General features: G+C 33.0%; 1 protein-coding gene across 1 annotated transcript; it reads right to left on the reverse strand.

The window, feature by feature from the left end:
• Positions 1 to 1,009: 1,009 nt before the first annotated feature.
• On the reverse strand, positions 1,010 to 22,687 carry LOC117344352 (basic helix-loop-helix transcription factor scleraxis-like). Its single transcript, XM_033907092.1, has 2 exons — positions 21,840 to 22,687; positions 1,010 to 2,929 (listed from the first exon to the last, which is right to left on the reverse strand). Exons 1-2 carry the CDS (start codon positions 22,365 to 22,367, stop codon positions 2,870 to 2,872), a joined length of 588 nt encoding a protein of 195 aa, XP_033762983.1. The 5' UTR covers positions 22,368 to 22,687; the 3' UTR covers positions 1,010 to 2,869.

Here is a 22,687-nt window from a genome sequence, read left to right on the forward strand (position 1 = left end):
CCGTTTTCCTGAAAATCGGAAATCTATAAGATGTCTTGTTTTAGGACCTCATTTGCATTCTGTACGGTTATGGGTTCAATCGCAAATAGTCGAATTAAGCTTGGTACTGAAGCGTTTCATTGGCTAATTTTCGCGTCGTCCACTATAATTTATTTATGTGTGGAGCAATGGCCGTCAGAAGATGGCGGTTATTTTTGTATGTCAAAATAAGATCTATCTAATTGTATACAAAGTGGGAAAAATAATGAAGCAACATCAAACTGAATACTCCAATAAAGTTTCTGTTAAGTTTGTAAAGTCGAAGTCGGCAGCTAGTAACTAAGAGATTATACGAAGAACTTGTCTACTGATATTTTTTTTTCTATTAGAACTGAGAAGAGTGGGCTTGCATCCAGTATAATTTGATTCTCCACTTTATATTGTTGAAGTGTTATATGTACGGTATGTTTGTAAATGCATTGTCATCAAATTACTTATTTAATTAAAATTGTGAAATAAACATTTGATTCGAATTAAATTGAATATTAAAAATGTCTATTAACACTATACTGTCATTAAAGGTCGGTGTCCGCGAATGAGAGAATCCTTCCTACACACCATCACACAGAAGTGTCACCACTGGTACGGTCGCGTGACGAACTCTCAAGGCCATATTGGTCAGCGTACTGTGTCTAGAACAGAGCTTCTATTATATATTTTACCCATATGGTAATAATTAATTGTCTTCGCTCGTTGTATGCGCGTGTATCATTCAGAAGAGGTGTTTTTTGAACGAGTTCTTTCCCTTTGCTTCACAAAACCTGTAAAATGGATTTACGGGGCTAAGGTTATTTTTCCTAATCCCTTCCTTTGTATCGAATTCGATCGAGGAAAATTCAATGTATAATTTAGTTTACTCGGTACAGGCATTTGATGATATCGTTGTTTAACTAGCCTGTTGACAAGTGTGCACGTTGCCATAAGACCCCTCCACCTCAAAAAAAAAAAAAAAAAAATCACAAACATCAAATTCATTCACAATCAATTTATTCTATCGGTCATTACTTAAATAAACCTCTGTCATGGTATGAAATATTCAACACAATAATGTAAATTTTAGCAGACAAACTTTCATGAAGTTAAAAATCCAATATCATTACGTCTTAATATCTATACATGTAGCTCTGTGAGTTACTTCCCTTACAACATAACTGAGAAACTTACTTTCCATAATGAAAAAAAAACCCACCCCAAAACAGCTATTACATTGTACGTGAAACTATTGTAATACATATAAATTGATAAACTAGATGGTTCATATCATTACAATTAATTAAATTACAACAAATGTGTATGTGATGGAAACACTCTTCCTATTTATTATTTTTGTATGTCAAGTAAACTATCCAGAATTATGTTTATCTTTAACACAAACAGCAATAGCAAACTGTGATTGCGTACTTTCAAAAACTTCTGTTTCCTTAGTCAAGTTTCGATAGCTCACAGAACAGTTCTCAGTCGCTGGCTATTTTAAAGATAGCATCCATTGAATCTCATCCAGAAAGTTATATTAAACGTTCAACCAAACTCTTGTTGTCTGTGCATGTTATTCGAGCATAATTACTAAGTGATCAAGCGTCTGACTGAACGAGACTACATTGTGATGTCGGCTATGATACATCCAGCAGGATTTAAAATCAATTTTCACCAATATTGATGACATGGACCACAAGATTGTCAAGTCAGAATTCGAAATTTGATTAATTAGAAGTAGTAATATTTTCCAAATTAAAATCATTCTCAGAATGAAGCTTGAATTTCTTAGTCGTCTTCAATAGGCAACAAATGAGTGAAATTAAAAATGACATAGTAACACGATAATGGCGTCTATTTGACCAAGTATATATTATTATAACTGTTGCCTGGTCATACTTTTCGTAGAATATTTATTTCTGTTATAACTTTATAAATTGCAAGTACTTTATCAGCGAAACCATTGATTTTGACGCACCTCGTTGTTACTATAGACACACAGACAGGTGAGTGCGCATGCTTAATGGCGCCATCACAAATCATCGTCCGATCGATGATCTGTAACTTCTAAAATTATTATTTTTTCTTTCACAAAGACTCTCCAGGAAAAGCGATACAGACAGGCACATAGTTATGAAGTATGTTCAGCACTCACAATTGAAGTTCTTCGTCCGTGTCAAATATGTTATTGCGATGTATCCTTTAAATCATACTGTTGTCGAGCAAGTAGCTCTTCTCACTAACAGCACGTATTGTCACCAAAACAATCTTAAATCAATCTCGGCAGTAATGTTTTACCAGTGATAGTATCTATTTCTCCTAGAGTATTATATATATGTATGACATGGTTTGGGTCCCACGTACGTATATTGCATTGAACTACGTGGATATTCTTTCAGCAAATGAATGAAATCATATTGAACTAGTGAAACATATAAAAAAAACAAAAAAAAAAAACCCACACATAATCATGAACTTACATATGCATCTATACTACCCAGGTCCCGACGGTTTGACTATTAGAATTGCCCGTTGAATCCTGATATTAATTTGAGAGAGATATCCTCCATATCTCTTAAGCATTACTCTGTCATAAAGCCAGTGACTAATAAAGAACGTGATCTTTATATTATCTTTATTATAAATATTCCTATCTTTAGTTGATCCCGATAACTATAGTGAGAATGAGAGAGATTTTAAGTTTTGCCGAGTTAAATATTAACATACTAAAGTAGATCAAAGACTTGCTCAAATCTTGTCGATGTCGTTGTTTATGATGTCCGTAACCGAAAAACCCGGATCATGGTTCGGTTTGCATATTATTGTATTCATTGAATGTCCGTTGGGTTTCACATCGTCATCTCCGGACTTGCATCCCAGGTCGGACATCTTTGTACATACAACTCTCGGGTTTCATCTGGAAAATACAGATTATAACACTATTTATTCACTACTACTCACAACCTTATTGCGAAGCAAATGTCCCTATGCTAAAAAAGGATTGTATATATAAATACATAATTATATATAATTCAGCATCTTTCAATAAAAATTGAGCGTTAGAACAATTGAACAATAATACAATTGTTTTGATCTTCAAGGACTCGTCAGTTATTGTAAAGACCTAAAACGTTGATAACCAGGTCGGAAAATGTCAAAATCTAGAAAATGGTGTAGAAATATCAAAAGACTATGTGAGGCATCAGGCAATAGCAATATTCACAAAATAATATACAATTTCCATAGATTGTAAATAACAAAAGGACTTAATTTCTTAAAATGATATTGCGTGGGGGTACGATAAAATGTATCATGGGTAAGCTTAATGTATGTCATTTCTGTTCAGTAAGTGATATATACACTGTAATATGGAAACCGATAACAATAACAAGACTATCTGAAGGCGAAAGTAGTAAAAGTAGTCCGTGGTCAAATGTCAGAGGTTACCCGATCAGAACTGTTGGAGGTCAGACACGACCAATCGGAGGCTTTGAAAGCAATAACAGTGCGATGGCGAAGTTTAGTTAGTTCAGTTTAAACAATATTTATTAGAGAATAAGTAATAGAATACAATAAATCAAAAGTGACGAAGTTTATACCGGTTACTATGGTACTAGAACCATACAACTAATGTATTAGTGCTGTTATGGCCTGGTTGAAAAGGCAGTAATGATGATTGACATTAACATTTAGATAATTTACATTACGCATTTAATTCTGAAAAAAATAAGCATACATCCACTCGATGTCAACTAACTGGGAGTATTTCTATGTTGGTAATACTTTACCTACATAAGTACACATTCATTAAAGTTTTAAAATTCTATGACGATTCCTAATTTTATCTCACGTTAACATCTGTGACTTTTAAAGGGGCATTCTTTCGTTTGGATAAAGTTGAGGTCGTCAAAATTAAACTTACTGAAAAATACGTATTTTGTCCAAGTAGTAAAAGTTATAATCTTTACATAAATAATGCAGTTTTACCCTCAAGATAAACCAAAGATCTTCGAGTATTATGTCGTGAAAATTCTTAATTCGACCCGAAGTATTTCTAATTACCGCAAAGACATACGGTATTTGTATATGATACACTCGTATAATCATCGTTCGGACATAGATTTCGAAAACAGAAATTTCGCATGTGATGTTCGAACGAAGGAATGCCCCTTGAATGAAGGATTTCTTAAATATAAAGGGGAGGGTGAGGTGATATTGCCAATGAAACAATTCGACCTTGATAATATTGAGGTTGTCAGCATGATATGTTGGAAACAGAACATGAGAGGACTCAAGAGCCGTGCATTGAGATGAGAAAGGAGAGGAAACTACATGTATTGTATAACAGTTAAGTATATAAACAATTTAGAAAACAAGTCGAAAATATCTAAGATGACTGAAGGGATATTTCTTATAAAAGACACAAATTTGTAAATCAATTATACATCTTTCAAAAAGGTTCGTGCAAAAAATATATAAATCAAAATAAAATATACGCTGTAAATATTCATTGTATATGAAAGTTGATAGATTTATCAAGTTTCCGTTGTGTACAGATTAATGCATTTTAAAATTAAAGCGTTCCCTTTTTTAAAGCAATACAATTTTATTAATTACTTACTTAAATACATTAGGAGTAAATCATTTGTCGTGTAACATGTGCATAATCTGTTGTATAAAACTGTACCTTTGTATTTCTATTAAGGTAGCGTTAGATTATGTTTTATTTGACTTCGTTAATCTCCAATTTACGCGATGTATTATCACACAGGGCATACAAGAGGCAACTTAACGAACAATCAGGGTTGTTCAAAATAGTGCAATACAAATTGCTTCAAGAGCACTATAATATGCAATTTAGATATGAAATATTCAACAAAGAAATGTTTTATCAAAACAATCACCAATCTCATCTTAACTAAACCTCTGTATGACCTGACTAGCCGTTCGTAAAACATCAGAGACCATCACTTGATAGTCATAAACATTTTTTCAACAAATATTTTTCTTTGTCGATGTTTTTTCTCAGGGTAATAAAACTATCCATCGACCCTTTCATAATATTTGAATATACAACTCATAATAACCGATAAAATGTCCTAAAAGTGAAAATATCTCGTTTGTATTGCAAAAAATGAAGCACTTTTTTTAAGAAAGATAAATATATTCCTTGTCCCTTGGCTGTAAGACATTTAAGTTCACAAACACAAGGATAAGTGTTTGGTAACTTAAAACTAAGATTTCAATATTTCAATATTTATTTCGTTCACTGAAGGCACGCATATGCGTGTGTTACATGTCAATCATGTTAAGGCAATAGGATCAGAGTAAAATGAATTATCTACAGTTCTTCATTGTGGAATATTTATTCAATCAAACATTCAATATAAGAATACTGTTATAATAGTGTTAAACCATGTATTCAATAAAAGATCAACACAGAACAATTTAAACATTGATCGCTCATGTCAAATATAGCCAAATATAGCCTCCAACAGTTTAAAACTAACATTATAGTAAACAATATCTGGTAAGTATTGACAATAAGCGGGATATTATGTCAAAGTTGAAAATAAAATAAATACAAACAATTCACGACGCTAAAATAATATTATACTGATAATTGTTATATTATTTTAGGTATAATTAACTTGTTAATGATATTAATTATATCTGTTTGTGTTAGATTCCTTTTTCCTACTGATTTATAAGGTAGGTAAATGTATCTTAAACTTTCCCCAGTTGCTCCACGTTGCCGTTTCTAACTCAAAACGTTACTTATAACGACTTTACGTTGTCTCTTGACATCTTTACTTCTAAGTTGCTTTTCTATGCTTGATTTTGCCTAACCACATTCCCATAGATTCGACACTTTTGCAATTCTAGTTATTTAATTTTAAAAGTAAAGCTGTATCGTTGACCAATTGGGAAATTTTCATGTTTTATTTTTCTTCAATGGTAATTCCTTTACTGCTTGTATTCCCCACTGTATTAACGTGAGTGGTTAACATTCTCATCATAACAGTGGTTCTATCAGCATTCAGTATATATAATATATATTTACATATGAAAATAATTGGTTGGATGAGATGTTTACGAACTATGTCAGTTGGTACTTTGTGTAGGAAACAGAAACGCTCTCAGCTTTCTAACTACTCTTACAAGGTCCGCAGACTGCATTATACTCGATACAAGTTCCATGTCCCAACTACCAGCAGCTAATAATTCAATGTTTTAGGAGCCTTCCTCCTAATTATATTATCAATACCTTACTATGTGGTAGTCTAGACATGCCAGTACAGTACAATGGAACTGTTTTTGATTGTGTCCAAAACTTTATCAGTTAATCTAAGCGCTTTTAAAATCTAACTATCCTTTATCTATGATCTGTGATATCTATTTAGAGTTGTATCTGCAGTATAGTTTGTATACGTACTATTAACCACAACAGGTGCAGCCCTGATGGTTCTATAGTCATACATTGTAAATGAAATACCCCCATTATCATCCCTTTCGAAAACCCTTTCACCCTTTCTTTTTCTTTTCCCTACACATATGAAATTGTCAGCACTGTTTCATTAGCTATCTATAAACACAAGGAGACGGATTTACATAAGTACCAAGTACTTGTTTCTGAATCCTTCATGTTGTAATCATGTATGTACAATTTCAATTGATAATAATAAAATGAAGTTTAAACTAAAGATACAAAAACAAACTAAATCATATCTCTGATAGATGATACTGGACTAAACGAGAAATGAACAAGTTTTTGGAATCTCCAGTTTACATGACAGAGCCGTATGTGGTCACCACGTGATTTTTCTCTCCGGGTACACCGGTTTCTACACACAATAAGACCCCTCATGTGCTTCCATCCAAGCCAACAAAGGCGATTGATATAAATTTAAAAAATAAAAAAAATGAAAAAAAATACGACAAGAATTTCAGATTTATGAGAATGAAGACAAATATTATACTACCAAATTTATCATAACAAATACTGGAAGTTATTCTTAGTGTGCTACCAGTAGCTTCATTTATCAAATAAATTATAACCATGATAGCAAAGCAACTATCTAATTCACAGTCAGATTCGTGCGATTTTGAACAGCCTATAACAGCGAAAACACAAATATATACTGTGTAGATATGAGTTTAAACGCTTAACAAAGCGCACGTGGTGAAGTCATTTTGCGGAAATTGTCAAGCTTGCTTTCCGTTTCCCAGTTCATAAGTACTTTAACAGCAAACAGCTGTTCAGTCATTTGAGGAATGAATGCATTTGTGTTCAAGACATAATGCATTTCCGATTCTATGCTTTCGATGTGCGATATTAATTATTATGCTGTTATTACAACTTTAAACAGCTACAGCTAATTATTATAAAGTGTGTCTAACTTGATAGGGTACATGTACTTCGTAATTCCCCGTAATTAGGAGATTTATTCGGAGTTGTGGATGTTGTTTATTTGAAATTGACAAGTGTTGTGCATCAATTGATACTTGATATGTCAGAAATGTGAAGCATTTGAAATTAAATATACGGTGTCTACACATATATTATATATCTTTGGCAAAATGTCCTTATTTTCTTTTGATACAAAGTATAGTGACAAAGAATAAAGAAACATTTAAAAAATGCTATATACAAAGACTTCTACATGTCGAAATATGTTGTAGAAATTTCAACAAAACCTGATACATACCTTATCCAAATAAAACCCAGTGTGTTCTTATATATAATGTAGTTAAATATATAATAAGTCTAGGCCAGCATAACATTTATAATGTACTTATATTTGTTAATTTGATATCCTGTTTAAGGATAAGTAAATGTTTAAATTTACAATGCTGATACTGATATTTCTATAATTTCAACTAAAACTAGATAAAAAGAGCCAACTATGAAAAATGTTAACAAGAGAAAAACCGACATCGAGATCAATAAAACAGAAAGAGTTGATGGGACCAGGTGTTCGGGAAGGCTCAGCGTTTTTTTCTTCTCCATTGCCGCCATTGTAAATCTAGATAAAATCCAGTCAATGTAACATTCTCAAAATGAATCGGAGCTGTCAGGCATCATGTCAATCCTAAAATCGGATAAGACAGTCAAGATAACGATGACAGCAGATTTTTCATATGGTTTCAAATCCTTTTAACATCCAATTCATGTGACATACAAATAGTGTAGGTTAGGAAAGCGTCTAGAGGTTGGAAATCACAATGGAGAAATTGAAGAGTGGTAAGTGGTCCCTGTTTCATCATTTGTGAGTAAGGATCGAGGTGGGCAGCTGATATATAAAACGCAGTAGTGTCCTCATGAGAGCATATCCAATCGATGTTGTCAATATTTATGAAAACCGAAACCCAGTTCACACTAAAATTTTATTAGACGAGAACAAAATATGAATTTGAAGAAGATGTATGGAAATGCCCTTTTTACATTTTAGGTTAAAAAGATATGGAAATGCCTTTGTTACATTTTCAGATAAAGGACATGGAAATGCCTTTGTTACATTTTGGTATATATATATTATACACTATCCACCTCGTGTTAAGTATAATTGCAAAGTATTCTGATCCCCTTGTTATAAAAAAAACAAGTGCTTGATCTGAAGTCCTCAGATATTTTATCAATTGAAGATTCACGTTGAACGTTTATGAGAGAGTAAATTAGCGATGTCGATAACATGGTTTGCGACGTTGCTAACGAAATATCTTAAAAATCGTTCCGTATCGATAGGATAAGATATTTCAGGATATAGGGATATTCTCTCGGAAGAGCTTTGCCCTCGGCTATAACCTCGTTCAATATACAAAAGAAGAAACCTTTCTTCTGTGTTTTAAAGAAATGAAATACACACCGACAATTCCAATATATATGATTGAATTATTATATTTTTTTTTGTGTGGTAAATAAATCAATGATTGATTTCACTGGCTCTTCAAGGCAGGAGTGTTTGGTTTGAGTTTGTTTCCCTTAATTTATCATAATAAGGTCATTGAAGGGGGTTTTCTCACGGTACTCCGGCTTTCTCCCATAGTAAGACCATTCGAATTTCCACCCGGGTCAACAAGAGTGATTAATATAGAGAGGATATTAAATGGTTTCTCGTTTAATATACCATATATTTCATGAGTATGACAGAATATCAATATATTATGTCATACGAGTGAAATATATGTTATAGTAATTGGGAAACCTTTCAATTTTCTTTTATTTGCATTTTATATGCTGAAAACAAAATCAAAATCATATTAAGAAAATAATGTAATTCATGACGTCATCTCTTTGTGACGTTGCTTTACATCAACTTTGCCGGTGCCATTTTGAAAGGACTGATCAACCTAATTTAACCGTTTTCTGCTGTCATCGGAGAACGTGTGCATGAACAGCTAACGTCAAGTGAGTAATTTGTCAAAAAATAGTCTGAATATTTCAGAAATACAGCAACATAACCTATTTATCTATCTTCGCTTCGATTGGACAAACCGGCCAGTTTCAAATACGTGAATACAATGGTTCGCTCTGATTGGTCAAAAACGAAAACTTATATTTTCACTGCAAAATGTTATTTGTTGACTGCAAAATTTTATATTTTCACTGCTCATCGCTGCAGTGAAAAGATAAAGTTTTATCTCTTTGATATATTTCTATATTTCACTGGCAAAAATGCAATACAATTTTATATAACAGACACAAAAACAATAAACTTAATGCGCTCGAACGAAATATTATTATTATTATTTTTTCATTTTTTTTGGTAAAATACATCAAGATTTAAACTTACAAACTAGCATGGTAAACACTGCCTCTTACATGTACGTCAGAAATGTAACATATTTTGTAATAAAGTTACAATTTACTATCTTTACGTTGTTCCCATTTCTCAAATTAATAAATCATAGCTATGACATAGATGCTCGTCAGACTGTTTCTATCAAAGTGCACACATGTGGAACACTGGCAGTCAGGCGTGACGCTGAGCATGAACTCTCTAACGCTTGGAAGGGCGTAAAGATACAGTTGTTTCAACAGCTGAAACGAAAATTAATGACTTACCCGAAAGAACACGATGTTCGTCCACACAACTGTGTGCACGGCGTTGTCATGGAAACGAGATAAAAAGAGATTGACAAGCTCTCATTGCCAATTCTCACCCACTTATCTTAAAACAGTTATATTTTTTCTCGTTTTATAAATGTTAGATATTCATCACCTGTGGCAAACAATCAAATTGAAAAGTGGGTTTATCGTGCGATTTGCAGGGATTAAAAGTGCATTGTCGTTCTCTTGTAGTTTATGTTTACGGGCATATATCATTGTTTATCAGAGCTATCTTTGGTCTGTTAAAATGAAACTGGAGGCGATCAATGCAGATTATATCAACACCATATGTATATTGTCTGACCCTACTCAAACAACCAAGAAAACATTTCATTTTGTTATTGTAACCACAGAATGTAAAACAGATCTATGTTCAAGTTTTCAAATGAAATTCGATCTATATAAACCGTTGGCTTAATCCCTTTCTATCGTTATCAGATCGCACCAATCCTTCAAAACAAACAAATGACTTCTCGTTATACGGTTCATTTGGCTACATATCAGTTAGTGTTATTTGATAAAGTACTATTGGAATTGTAGATTGTTTCAACATGGTCGTCATCTTAATCTCTGAAATGGTTTCTTTTTATGTGTTTATGATTGTGTCCAGGAAGTAAACAAAGACGAAATACAAAATAATACCGACATAATTACTACAACATAAGTCTAACTAAAAATCGACAAAAGAAAGGCAAAATATGTACAAAAATAGAGGTTTGCATGGAGACACTTCAGAAAGTGTAAGGAGAATAGGACCAGGTGTTTAGGTTGGTTAAGCGTCTTCTGCTTCATCGACGACACCCGCCATACGAATCTAGGTAAATTCAGGTTACGTCACATTCTCAAGATGAAAACAATTGAGTGGTAACACTTTGACTTTAAACATATTTTACTGCCAAATAGAGAAAAAGGTTAGGACACGTTTTTTTCAACTTATGGACGCGCTCTTTCATCATACAATTATATTACATGAAAACATTGATATAGGCATGAACATAAAGAAGAAATAGAATATTTAACATAGACACAGGTTTGCCTGAAAGAGTAAAAAAATACATATCAAAATATCTTGTTGGATTTGATGTTGTTTTGCACATGTCGGAACACAAGAGAGTTTAGGGCTACAGAAAGATCTGAACTTCCAAACAAGAATTGTTCTAAATCCAAAAACAAACCTCAGGCATTTAAACTTTGAAACATATTTAATCGTTCCAATTTATACAATTTGCATTCAAAGAAAAAGTGAAAGCTATTTTCGCAAGGATATCGACAGGTGCAAAACGGATCATCAGATTTACTCGATAAAGATCATAGTTGAGAACACTACATGTGTGCCTCAATCTAGTATGTGAAATGTTTAACTTTCTTTCACCATAACTGTAATAACTAGGTGGAGATGGTTTTATATTTGAGTCTAAAAACAAACAAAGGAAAGGCAACGATCGTCCAGATAGATCTAACAAGTTCCAGCTACGACTAGTGGAAGGTATAAACGGGATATTTGTTAGATAAAGCCCAAAAGGAGGAACTCGATAATCACTGTTATTTTCTGCAAATTTTTAAAAGTCTATTTCGATTTAGCAAAACCTCGATCTTCTGAAAACATTTATTTTCTTCATAACAGAAGTGTATATGGCATTTATATGTATATTATTCCAGGTCACTTGACGCTCGCGTGGTGACAATGGGACCACAAGGCATACCAACAGGCACATGTTTGACTTTAGATGGCATAAGGACAAATGATATTTCAAAGGAGATCATGATGTCGTCAGTAAAACTGTATCATGGTTATCATCAACCTGCATCTCTCGAAACATAAATGGCTGATCTGGTAATCCACAGCCAACAAGTGACCATTTCTCAATGGGAATAAATACGAATATTTAACAACAACTCACGTGAGGGATTGTACAGAAGACGCAAGAGCAATCGAGAGAAATGGACAGATACATTCAGTGAGTATAAAACTACATCATACATGTACAACGGCTAATCACTGTGGGACTATTTAGTGATGCTAAGGGTCTAAAGTGTGGAAATCTAAGAGGGGAAGTTAGGAAAACAAAAATGGGTCAGCAACTGCATGTCAAGGTACAAAGTGTATGTAAGGATGTGTGTATTAATTAAGAAGTTTAATGAATTCCATAAAATATACTCTCCTTATCCAGATTAAAAATAATAAAAACAATACCACATATTTTGACGAAAAACGCACAAGAACAAAAAGTAAAATATCTTACCCAAAGACATGATCTACTTGATGTACGCAGTGTTTGAACATAACCATTGTGAGCAAGATTTATTTGAATAAATATAGTTCGATATCGCGTTGCGTGAAACTAATTCATACATAAATCAAGCTTAAAAATATACCAGGAAATGTTTCCTACAGTGAAATGTACCAGGCATATTTGATGAGAGAGGGAGCAGTGATTATTTTTAAAGTGTAAATAAAATGCTATAATGCTGAAATGCGTCAAGGTTCCTCTCTCAATGATTGCTTCAATTAATGTTAATTAATATCATGTAATTAAAATATAAATTGGATATTTAAGAAATAATTAACGATGACTCGTGTATTGTTGCAGGATATACAACGAGGACGAGGATATTTTGCAATTAAATTAATAACGAAGGCCGAAGGCCTGAGTTATTAATTAAAATTTCAAAATATCCGAGTCCGAGTTGTATATCCTGCAACAACACACGAGTCAAAGTTGATTATTTCTATTCTACCATGTACTGTTTAGTTCTGAGATCGACCTCTTTCTAATAGAAAAACAGCAAAGAAACCCCGGGAAAACCTTGTAATTTATTTCTTGAGTATTGCATTATTTGTTGATGAAATATACATTTCTTTACAGGCACTACAGTACTACGATCAAGAGCATATATAATATGGCGTTGAATATGAAAATTAAAAAAAAGGGGATAAAGAAAAGAAAAAAAGGGGGGCCTCCGTAGGATTCGAACTCGCGTCGTGATAAAAAATTAATGAAAGACTAACCTATTAGCCCACTCGGCTATTTTAACCTTATAAGAAATAAGTGAATATTAGATATATAAAGTTGTAACAGCCGTGACTCACGAGCGTGTATTATTGGCACGAGCGTGTATTATTGGAAAATAATACATGGTTTTAAACCAATCAAAACTGCCGTTGCAAAGCAAACATGGTAGAATGCAAAATAAAACACAACATACCCTTGTATATTGCAGGAAAAGTAATAGCGACGGTACAAACTATAAAAATCGTCGATTTATTTTCTGTATACAGTGTATATCTTATATAATGTTTGAATATAAGCAATTGACAAATTGACGAAGACTTTTTCAAATGATCACGTTTTCAAATGTATCACTTCAGCGTACTATTCAAATTGATTTAGAAACCAGAACAATACATTCTAATATTTTCAGCAAAACATGTTGAACCCTTTGTCAATTAATGTTTTTTTGATAAATAAAAATGAATCATATATTTGTAATAGAGGTCATCTTTTGGTGTGAAATCCAATTTGAAGTAATGTAATTTATAAACCATATACCATTATTACCGTTAGGTACCTAGCCGATACCGTTGGCTCACCAAGGTACAGAACGGCGACGACGATTTGTATCATGTTACAAGAAAAGAAAACCTGCTATGTTCAGACAAGATACGAGCTAATTATTCAAAATGATTCAAAAACGAATGCTGATGAATATATTTACAGCGCATTTGATTTACAGCATAACACTTGAAAATCTTTTCACGCAATTTTATTTATTCTGATTTCTTCAAAGTTCAGGTCTTTGCAGCTTGATTTGTTTTATTGCGCCGACGTTTTTTTGCGACAATGAATTGAGATAACTTGCGTGTTCTTTCTATTCAACAATAAGAAGGTGCAAAAACGACAGAGAAAAGTAGATTTGAAGCAAAATATTTAGAACAACATAAGAAATATTCAAATTGTTGGTAAAATTAAGACTTATCACTAAAGGAACTGGTTCAGGATAAAACGCTGCTGTGCAAAGTTAACCTTCGCGCTTTAAACATTGTTTTGGTCGATTTGGTGTTTCAACCCTCTCGTCCGTATGACGACCATTTACTCCCCAGAATCACTGACTAGTCCTAGAGAACAAACTTAGTTGTTTAAATCATTATTCAATATCCAGCATATACTCTTTTTTTCCTAAATTCATGTTTTAAATGATATTCATTTGGATGACTTTTGCTAAGACATGTTTTTGTTTCCTCGATTTCCCATTCAGATTTTACATCTGTTGAATTCTGACATCAATGACGAGTCGTAGAAGGAATTTTCATTACTCAGATGATAAAATCCTATTTACGAAAATGAATGTGTTCCGTGTCATATCAAGTATATATATATATATATATATATACTGCAATAACTTCATTTGTTGCTGTTCTGTTTACGATAGTGTATATCTAGACAAGTTACTGGTTCGTCTTGAAATAGTGGGTATCTTGTGTGATAATGTACAAAATCAGAAAATAAAAAAAACCCAGAGATATGATGTGTCTAGATTTCTAGATAGTCTACAGACGATAACATTGACGAAACAATCGAATCATACTGTACAGTTGTTAAGTCACGCGGGGCTAATATTTCGCAGTTGTCCCTTTCGGACCTATTTCGTGGGTACTTCTTTTCGCGCTATATTTAATGACCGCCAATATAGCAAAATTAGATTCCCTGCGAAAATTAAAAACTAAATAGTACCCTTGTTTAAAAACTACTAGAACTTCCCAAATAAGATATCCCAGAAACAGTTTTATTGAATTATCCTTTGTCTGGAAGACAGACAGTACACGCTTGTCTGACATTTGTGTTGTTTACTTATGTCAGATTCAATGGTATCTCAACCACAAAACCGAGCTGCAAAACAATTCTCTGCTCACACAAATTCTCAAGTCCAATTATATCAGCTTTTAAAACAAGGCTTATCGAGGTTTCAGTCTCAAAGTTTGTGTTCCAATGATGAATTAAAACTACATTTATCAAGCATTTTGAAATCTGAATCATTAAGATGTTTACTCTGGCGAGTCCGTGTAATGTGTGTCTAGAGAAGACAAATGCATCATGGGAAACAGGAAGTAACATGATCTGTTTTCTTACACTATATCGGATTAACTAAGGTTCATCCAATCTCGGAACTCGAGCTGCGTCTAATGGTGCCAAAGATATGTCAAACTGTCATTCGGAACAGATGGAGAGTAACCGGATATGGCTATTTGTCATTCTAAACCTTTTGTAATGTGTATGAAATTAGAAGAAAGAATCCGAACAAACAACTGGAAATATTCGTTTTGGTAACGGTACTAGAATATAAATGGCTATTTATGTCAAAAACCGAATAGAGAGTTGATTTATGTCGACTTTCTGATACAAAATGTTTCATTTTACTCTTTGAGCGGCTGCTTGCCATAGGTTTGTTGTATTGATAGCGTCTTTTCGAGCGAGTTTCTTTTGATGAAAGGTGTGGAGTTTTTATCACTATCTTTAAAAATACAACTGCTTCATGCGTATGTCAAGGACTCAGACGGTGTTTGCTATGCAATGAATGACAGAAAGATTTTATCTGAAAGCCCCAAGTAATTGGTAAATTAGATAGGACCCGCCAGCCCTGTCGATTGGATGTATCAGAGGGTTGTATATTATACGGAACCGGCGATAAAGTACGACGGATTCCGGAAAAACTGATCACCATATGATACCCTAATAAATCTAATAATGTAACGACATGCGATTATCAAAATGACAATGGGTTAATTACTTAGATGCCGTATTGTATTGTGTTATATTGTAAATTTACTTGCTATTTTGTGATTGGCCTCATCCATACAGTTAATTGTGATGATGATGTAAGGGCATTGTGACGTCACGATGTACATTCTGGTCGACACACGGAAGTCCGATTGGTTTTTCTTTTATATAAGATAGGTGTAACCTATCATTCTACACTTTATTTCTTAAACATTTAACGAAGAGGAATATTATTTTTGATAAGATGTATGTAAAAGGTAAAATAATGTGGAAAGTGAAACTTCAGAAGTTCTCGTCGGAAATACATTTGAACATGAAAAGCAATAGTAAGTTTTGAATGACAGAACAAATACATTATTGGAATTAATATCAGCTCAACGTTTTTACATTGCTAAATTGGGGCTCTGATTTCAATTATATACAGAAAAAAAAATCAACTCACGACCCAGAAAATTAGAAACAGAATTTACTTTTATGGTTTGACCTGACTTGTGTTGTGGACACGTAGGGTAATGTCCGGGGCCATTTCAGTTCAGCCGTCATACTCATCAACTTTAGCCCTCGCCCAGAACTAAATAAACATCATAGTCGATGTCCAGTTCCTCCTAATGACCATGGAGGTATTTAGGGTCATGACCCCTTAATGGTCAGTGAAAACGACCTTAGCGTTTGTTTTTATGTGGGTTTGTTTCTCATACCGGAGTAGTGGTGAGAATTTGTGGTTAGTGGCTATGCTTCAAATTTAAACACACTTTTATCCTAACACGCTTTTGATTTTTTAAATTGTACATATTATCTGGAAATAGCATTACGGATACATTTAAAATTCAAATGATTAAATAGAATATATATTCGATGGCTGTACAATATGACAATTTACTTGAGATATAATGTGTGAAACGCTTGTGAATGTTTGTTTCCTTTTTAACTTTGCATGGAATACTTAATGTTTAAATCGAACGATATTCGAGCTTTGAACTTGTCTTTTCTGTAAGGTCAAATCATATATAACCTTAAGTTTGTTAATAAAGTTGATATATGTAGTTGCTGCTACATTTGTTAACCGATGTTAAGGTTGGTACACATTTAAGATTAAGTAAGTTACGCAAATCTGAGGTTTTGAATTAATTTTGGTAACGGAACTTAAGTTTTTAAATTGAGGTTTAAGTTTGGAATATGACATTAAGTTATTTTCAAGAAGTTTGACTAACCATTTGAGGTTTTGAATTAGGTTAATTTGTTAATTGAGGTTAAGCTTATTTTGTGAGGTTTACTTTGTTTATTGGATTACGTGTTCCATGTGTGGTTTAGTTTGCTCTTAAGATTAAGTTTGTTAAATAAAGTTAAAATTGTTCTTTGAGGTTAATTCTTCTATTTGAGGTTAAGTTTGTTAATTGGGGTTAAGATTCCTTTGTTAATTTTTTTTCTTGGGGTTAATTTTGCTATGGGATAAAGGTTTATTAATTAGGGTTATAATCCCTTTGTGAAGTTGAATTTGTTCAAAGGGTCGCTACCAGTTTATATTGTTACGTGTATGCTGTTGTTGTTTGTCAATTAATGTAAACATGTATGTTTGAACACTTAGGATGAAGCAAAGATGGTTTGTTTATAAAAACAATAATAGCCGTTTGATGGCCACTTGGGGCAAATATTTACATAAACAAAGTTGATACGGTGTATGTAGTAACAAAAACACGGACTCTGACGTCAGGGCAAATCTAGACTGGTCAACAGCCCCTAAGGTGTTGTACAGAATTGCCCAGCTAAATTTTAATACAAGATTATCTCCCCTAGTTTGAAACCTGGGTTAGAATCAGACAATCAATGGACCAAAATCATAAATCTCTATTGTATTTAAAGGTTTAATATTCTTATGACAGGGAGCCAGTCTAGACAAATATTTCAAAAATAAAATCGCACCGGGTGTATTTATTCAAAGTGTTTAAATAAGACATGGGACGTTTCAAAACACATTCCAATGTATCATAAAAATCATAAATTCATCGTATCAGTAAACGAAATGTAACTTAGTTTTTCAAACGTCTAATCTCTAAATGAAATGCTAGATAGTTTTTCTATAGTTTATCAAAATTAATTATTATTGTATAAATGAAATATGTGTTTTACATACATGTACATGTATGTGTTTTTCATTATAAAATCTTGAACAGTTTCTTTTTATTCTCTATATTCCTTCCAATAAAAGAAAGTATTAAACAAATCAGAACATTTAAAACCGCCTTAGATCTAAAGAGAAGATTTCACAGAACTACAGCGTGTTGGACGGGGAGTCCTTCTGAATGATACCGACTTTGGATACCAACTGAACGAACATATTTTTATATCTTAAAATTAACGTTTGTGGTTATATTATAGATAGGCATGGTATAAAACATTAAAGTAAATCACAATGTAAATTGTTTCACAAACATGGAACTAATGTAGTCAAGTTTATGGTGCATTTCACTAAGTTTTTAAAGAATAAAAGTTTTTCGTAAACAATACGTTACATAGTCATAGGATCAACTTAATCAATCAACGGAAGTACTAGGCACAAGGAGACATACAGATTTGGGTCATTTACAGAAACATCTATAAATAGCATCATGCACATCACATTAAAATGTGTTTTTTTTGTACTGAAACTGACTGACATATATACGGAACGTGTGAGGATAAAAAAATACAAATCAAAGTACGATTATGCTTTTTATAAAGTAGAAAGTTTTATATTGACACAAGAGGTTCATCTTTACATATAACAATACATTACTGACACAAATAGCGTCATTATTTTTTTATATAATGATACACATGTCATAGTAGAGGGTTTTCTTTGAGTACAATAAGGTAATTCTGAAAACCTTTCCAAACGTCATACTCTAACTTAGTATTATATGAGTGCATAATCTGTTAATAAATATATTTCCTGGGAAGCTGGTATCTGCTAGGTATGTCGGAATTTTAGAAAATAGTATTAAGATTATTGTTTACAAAATAAAAAATGTGGAAAAGAACAATGAATTTAAGACGTATTTTGTTGAGTGATACGCGTAACCCGTACCGTTTTCGTTAGAGTATCCAGTATATTACTGGTTTTCAACGTTGGCATTTCCCTGTCAAAAGTAATTTTGTTGTGCGGGAAACATCTGAATCAATTGTATACATTTGTAAAACATTTGACATTTAAAATTGAAATTGATGATGTCTGGTGTTAAATACAGCGGTACCAACATTTGCTGTAACAAGCGTTGTATCCCCGTAAATACCAACACGCACGCGCTTCCTCTTCCCGTCCCTATCCGTCTCTCTCATTCCTTCCAACGTGGTATTGTTTACAAGTTATGTAGATGATTGTTCATAACAATAGCATTGTAATGTATCTATATATATCCAAATATGCATATTTCAGTGTAAAGCCTGCAACACCTACACAACAATGTATATCATTTCATATTAAATTGACACGTGTCGTTTTAGAAAGAAATACAAATTGTAAACTATCTACATACCCTGGTCAAAACAGTAAGATATCTTTCAACATTTTTTTTCCGAATATCGTCATAATTAAATGACATTTAAGATATGGAATTTCTTGACACATATCCCTTTACTTGTGGAAAACAATTAAAGGTCGATCATTAGGGTCAAAGCTATCATTTGAAGTGATATTTGAATATCAACATTTTTTTCAGTATCACAGTTAAGTACGGCGATTATTCCATTTATTCATTATAAAAATGAATTATCCCTATTACTTTCCTTATACCATATAATTATACCCTACCGACTTTATTGAAAACAAATATAAGGCCATTTATCCCTTGTCTTCCAGTTGACCCCTCATCAGATCTCAGTAATTAGCACGTGGGAAATTAAACAGATTCCTCAGGGACATCTCTGTTGTTTACGATATGGGTCAATAGAAAATCCCGAGGGACAGTGAACGGTCATGAATGTTGCAGCTGCAGACTTCAGCAGTTGGAGAAAATGAATTCTACGCGGTTGGTTGGTTTACGACCAAAGTAATTATCTATAAATATTCCACCAAATTAAATATCCCGTATGATCATTAAATGGAACGGTATACTGAGACTTATTTGTCAGTGGGCCGAGAAATTGTCTCGTATTTGTAAGTCAAATACATAATAAGGGCCATTTGTGTATGATATTTTGGATACACACGAAAATTCACAATATTTATCAGTTGTAGTAATGTAGCGGTCGTGTTATAAAAACATGTAAGGTAGATTTATAAAATTATACAAAATCACCCTTTGGTTAATATAATATGCTAATGCCTTATAATATTTTTGTAATGAGACTTTTGATAGATAAAAAAAAGGAAATTCATTATTTGTATACAATAAAAAAATATACAAACGCTCCCTGCTTACAAATAATAGCATATGCTTTTATGATTTAAACTAAAATAAATAAATGGTGTTTTTAAGCTAAAATAAATAAAACTAATTCCTGTTTGTAGATATAGGTAACATAAACCAGATACATTTCAAGCTCGTAATACATTCTGTATCGATCTTAAATTGTTGTTTATTTATTTTCATGTATATTATTATGCATGTACACAAAACATTTGTCAGTGAAAAGAGTGTGTATTTTTAATTAAATCTAATTCAATTCAAGTTGATTCCGGGGGCCTTACAGCCCATTGCAAGAAAAATGAACCCTCAACTATGATACATATATATGATTTAAGATATTTTAGCAAAATTATTTTGATTTTTTTTGTGAAACTTATATTTTCCCTGATAATTATGTTTGAATATTATATAGCTTTCTGTCACCCAATATGATATAATTTCGATAACCGATTTAAAAGAAATTATCTAATTATATGTTTTAAATTCAACAGCTTCAGCAAATATTTGGTATATATCTTAAATATCAGGTAATGTTCATGAAGTAAAAATTGTAATTGTCTTCTAAAACTGTTGTAATGGTATGCATAGTTGTATATGTAAAAACGAAACTAATTTTCGGTGTATATGTTCCAACAATGTTCCTTAACGGACATTTCATTCCTTGAATGCACATCGTAGGTTTTAATACATTTCAATTATATAACTATCTATAATTGTAAAACGATTAAGCAGTGTTTTGACTTGACCGCTATACCAGATAAAGTTATGTTAAACTTCTGAGGGAGATGGATTGATATAAGTTTTAAGCTTGTTTCCAGATCATTTTGCAAATCCTGAACTGATATTTTTGTATTTTTGTATGTAATGTCTATGGATTAAATAAAGTACAGTTTAAACTATAACGAAAGTTATGTCTATTATTGGAACTGAATAATCTAATAACAAAAAACTCAGGTAACAATATCAACGAAAGCGGACAGCTCTTGTCCAACTTCTGAAGAATCCCGACCAATTTTCTACATTCATGACGCTGCGTATTATTCGGCTAAAACTTTTCTTGTTGTAAACGGAAGACTGCAAGATTTCAAAATATCCATTATATACCTCTTTTACTACTTAATTTTTGTCAAATTAAAAACAAAGAATTTTTGGAGAAAATCCGTATTCAGCATTCGTGCTATGATGTTCAGGATAATTTGGAAACGAAGAGTTTTAGCATACGAGGCATTTTCTAATCAAATGTAAATCTTTTATTTCTAAACACACTGTTTTAGATTATTTTCCTCTATAATTAATACTGGTAAATTAAATGAAATTGAATTTTATTGAATTATTGGGAAATAGTAGATTTAAAGCTTGTAATATTTCTTTGTATTACAAAGTGTTTTCTGAATAAATGTTGAAATAAATAAATAAATAAATAAATTGGTAATTGCATTAATCTTTTCATCTAAATACACTACCTTTGCATTTAATACCGGAAACCATCAAACATCACTATAGTGCCTTTTGTAGTTTTGGGTATTCTTAAGATGAGATCATCCGGGTACTTACCGTTCGAGTCCTGGACGCGCTGAGACAGAAAGTACATACGGGTTTAGGTATATTGTCCAGTCCCCCACGTAACATCGCTTGGTGTTTTACACAAGGTTGGTCAATACACTCAGACCCCACCATTAATACAGTGTTCAGGTGAGCGATGTAGCTCGTCGCTAATCTCAAAGTTTCAATTTTGGACAACTTCCGGTCAGCAGGTTCCGTCGGGATCAAAGTCCGAAGCGTCACGAAAGCCGTGTTGACGCTATGGGTTCGATCCCGCTCCCGTGCATTGGCCGCCAGCCTTTGTTTCGGTTGGGATTCGAATAAAAAATCGGTTTGGTTTAGATCCAACTCCCCGTCGTCCGGAGTTACGATCCGACACTTTTTATTAGTAGACTTCTTGTTCCCTTTTCCGGTTGTAATACACTCCTCTGTCGATCCTATGCTGTCACTGCCGTCTGAGTAATGAATGCTGTCCTCGTTTTCACTTTTTTGCTTATTGCTACTACAGTACTGACTGGATACTTTCATAGCCTTTCTCATTTATAAAACTTCTGTTGTGCTCTTTCTCAACGACACAATGTTATGAAATTTACGATTTAAGAATATGGTAAAGAAATTGAGGAAAACTTCTGAAATCAACGTACGTCCCTCATAAAGCGACTTGTGTGTAGATCTCTAAATCACCATTCCATCTGCCCTCCTCTTATGCTTGAGTACAACAGGTTAGTCTTCAGTGTGTCAGACCCTGAACCTGGAAACGATTCCCCCTCTTGTTCCCTCCCACTCTCCAACACTAACGGACGGGGTAATCTATGCCACAATTGTGACTGTACATCTACAAAAGTACCCAACAGTCACGC

The sequence above is a fragment of the Pecten maximus genome, chromosome 15, assembly GCF_902652985.1.
Source record: "Pecten maximus chromosome 15, xPecMax1.1, whole genome shotgun sequence".
Taxonomy (NCBI): Eukaryota; Metazoa; Mollusca; class Bivalvia; order Pectinida; family Pectinidae; genus Pecten; species Pecten maximus.

Bases quoted from the DNA above. Each gene is read 5' to 3' on its own strand.
- LOC117344352 (XM_033907092.1), bottom strand. From the start codon at position 22,367: ATGAGAAAGGCTATGAAAGTATCCAGTCAGTACTGTAGTAGCAATAAG. The intron at 2,930-21,839 runs GTAAGTACCCGG...TGTATTTTCCAG, and splicing joins GCGCGTCCAGGACTCGAACG to ATGAAACCCGAGAGTTGTAT.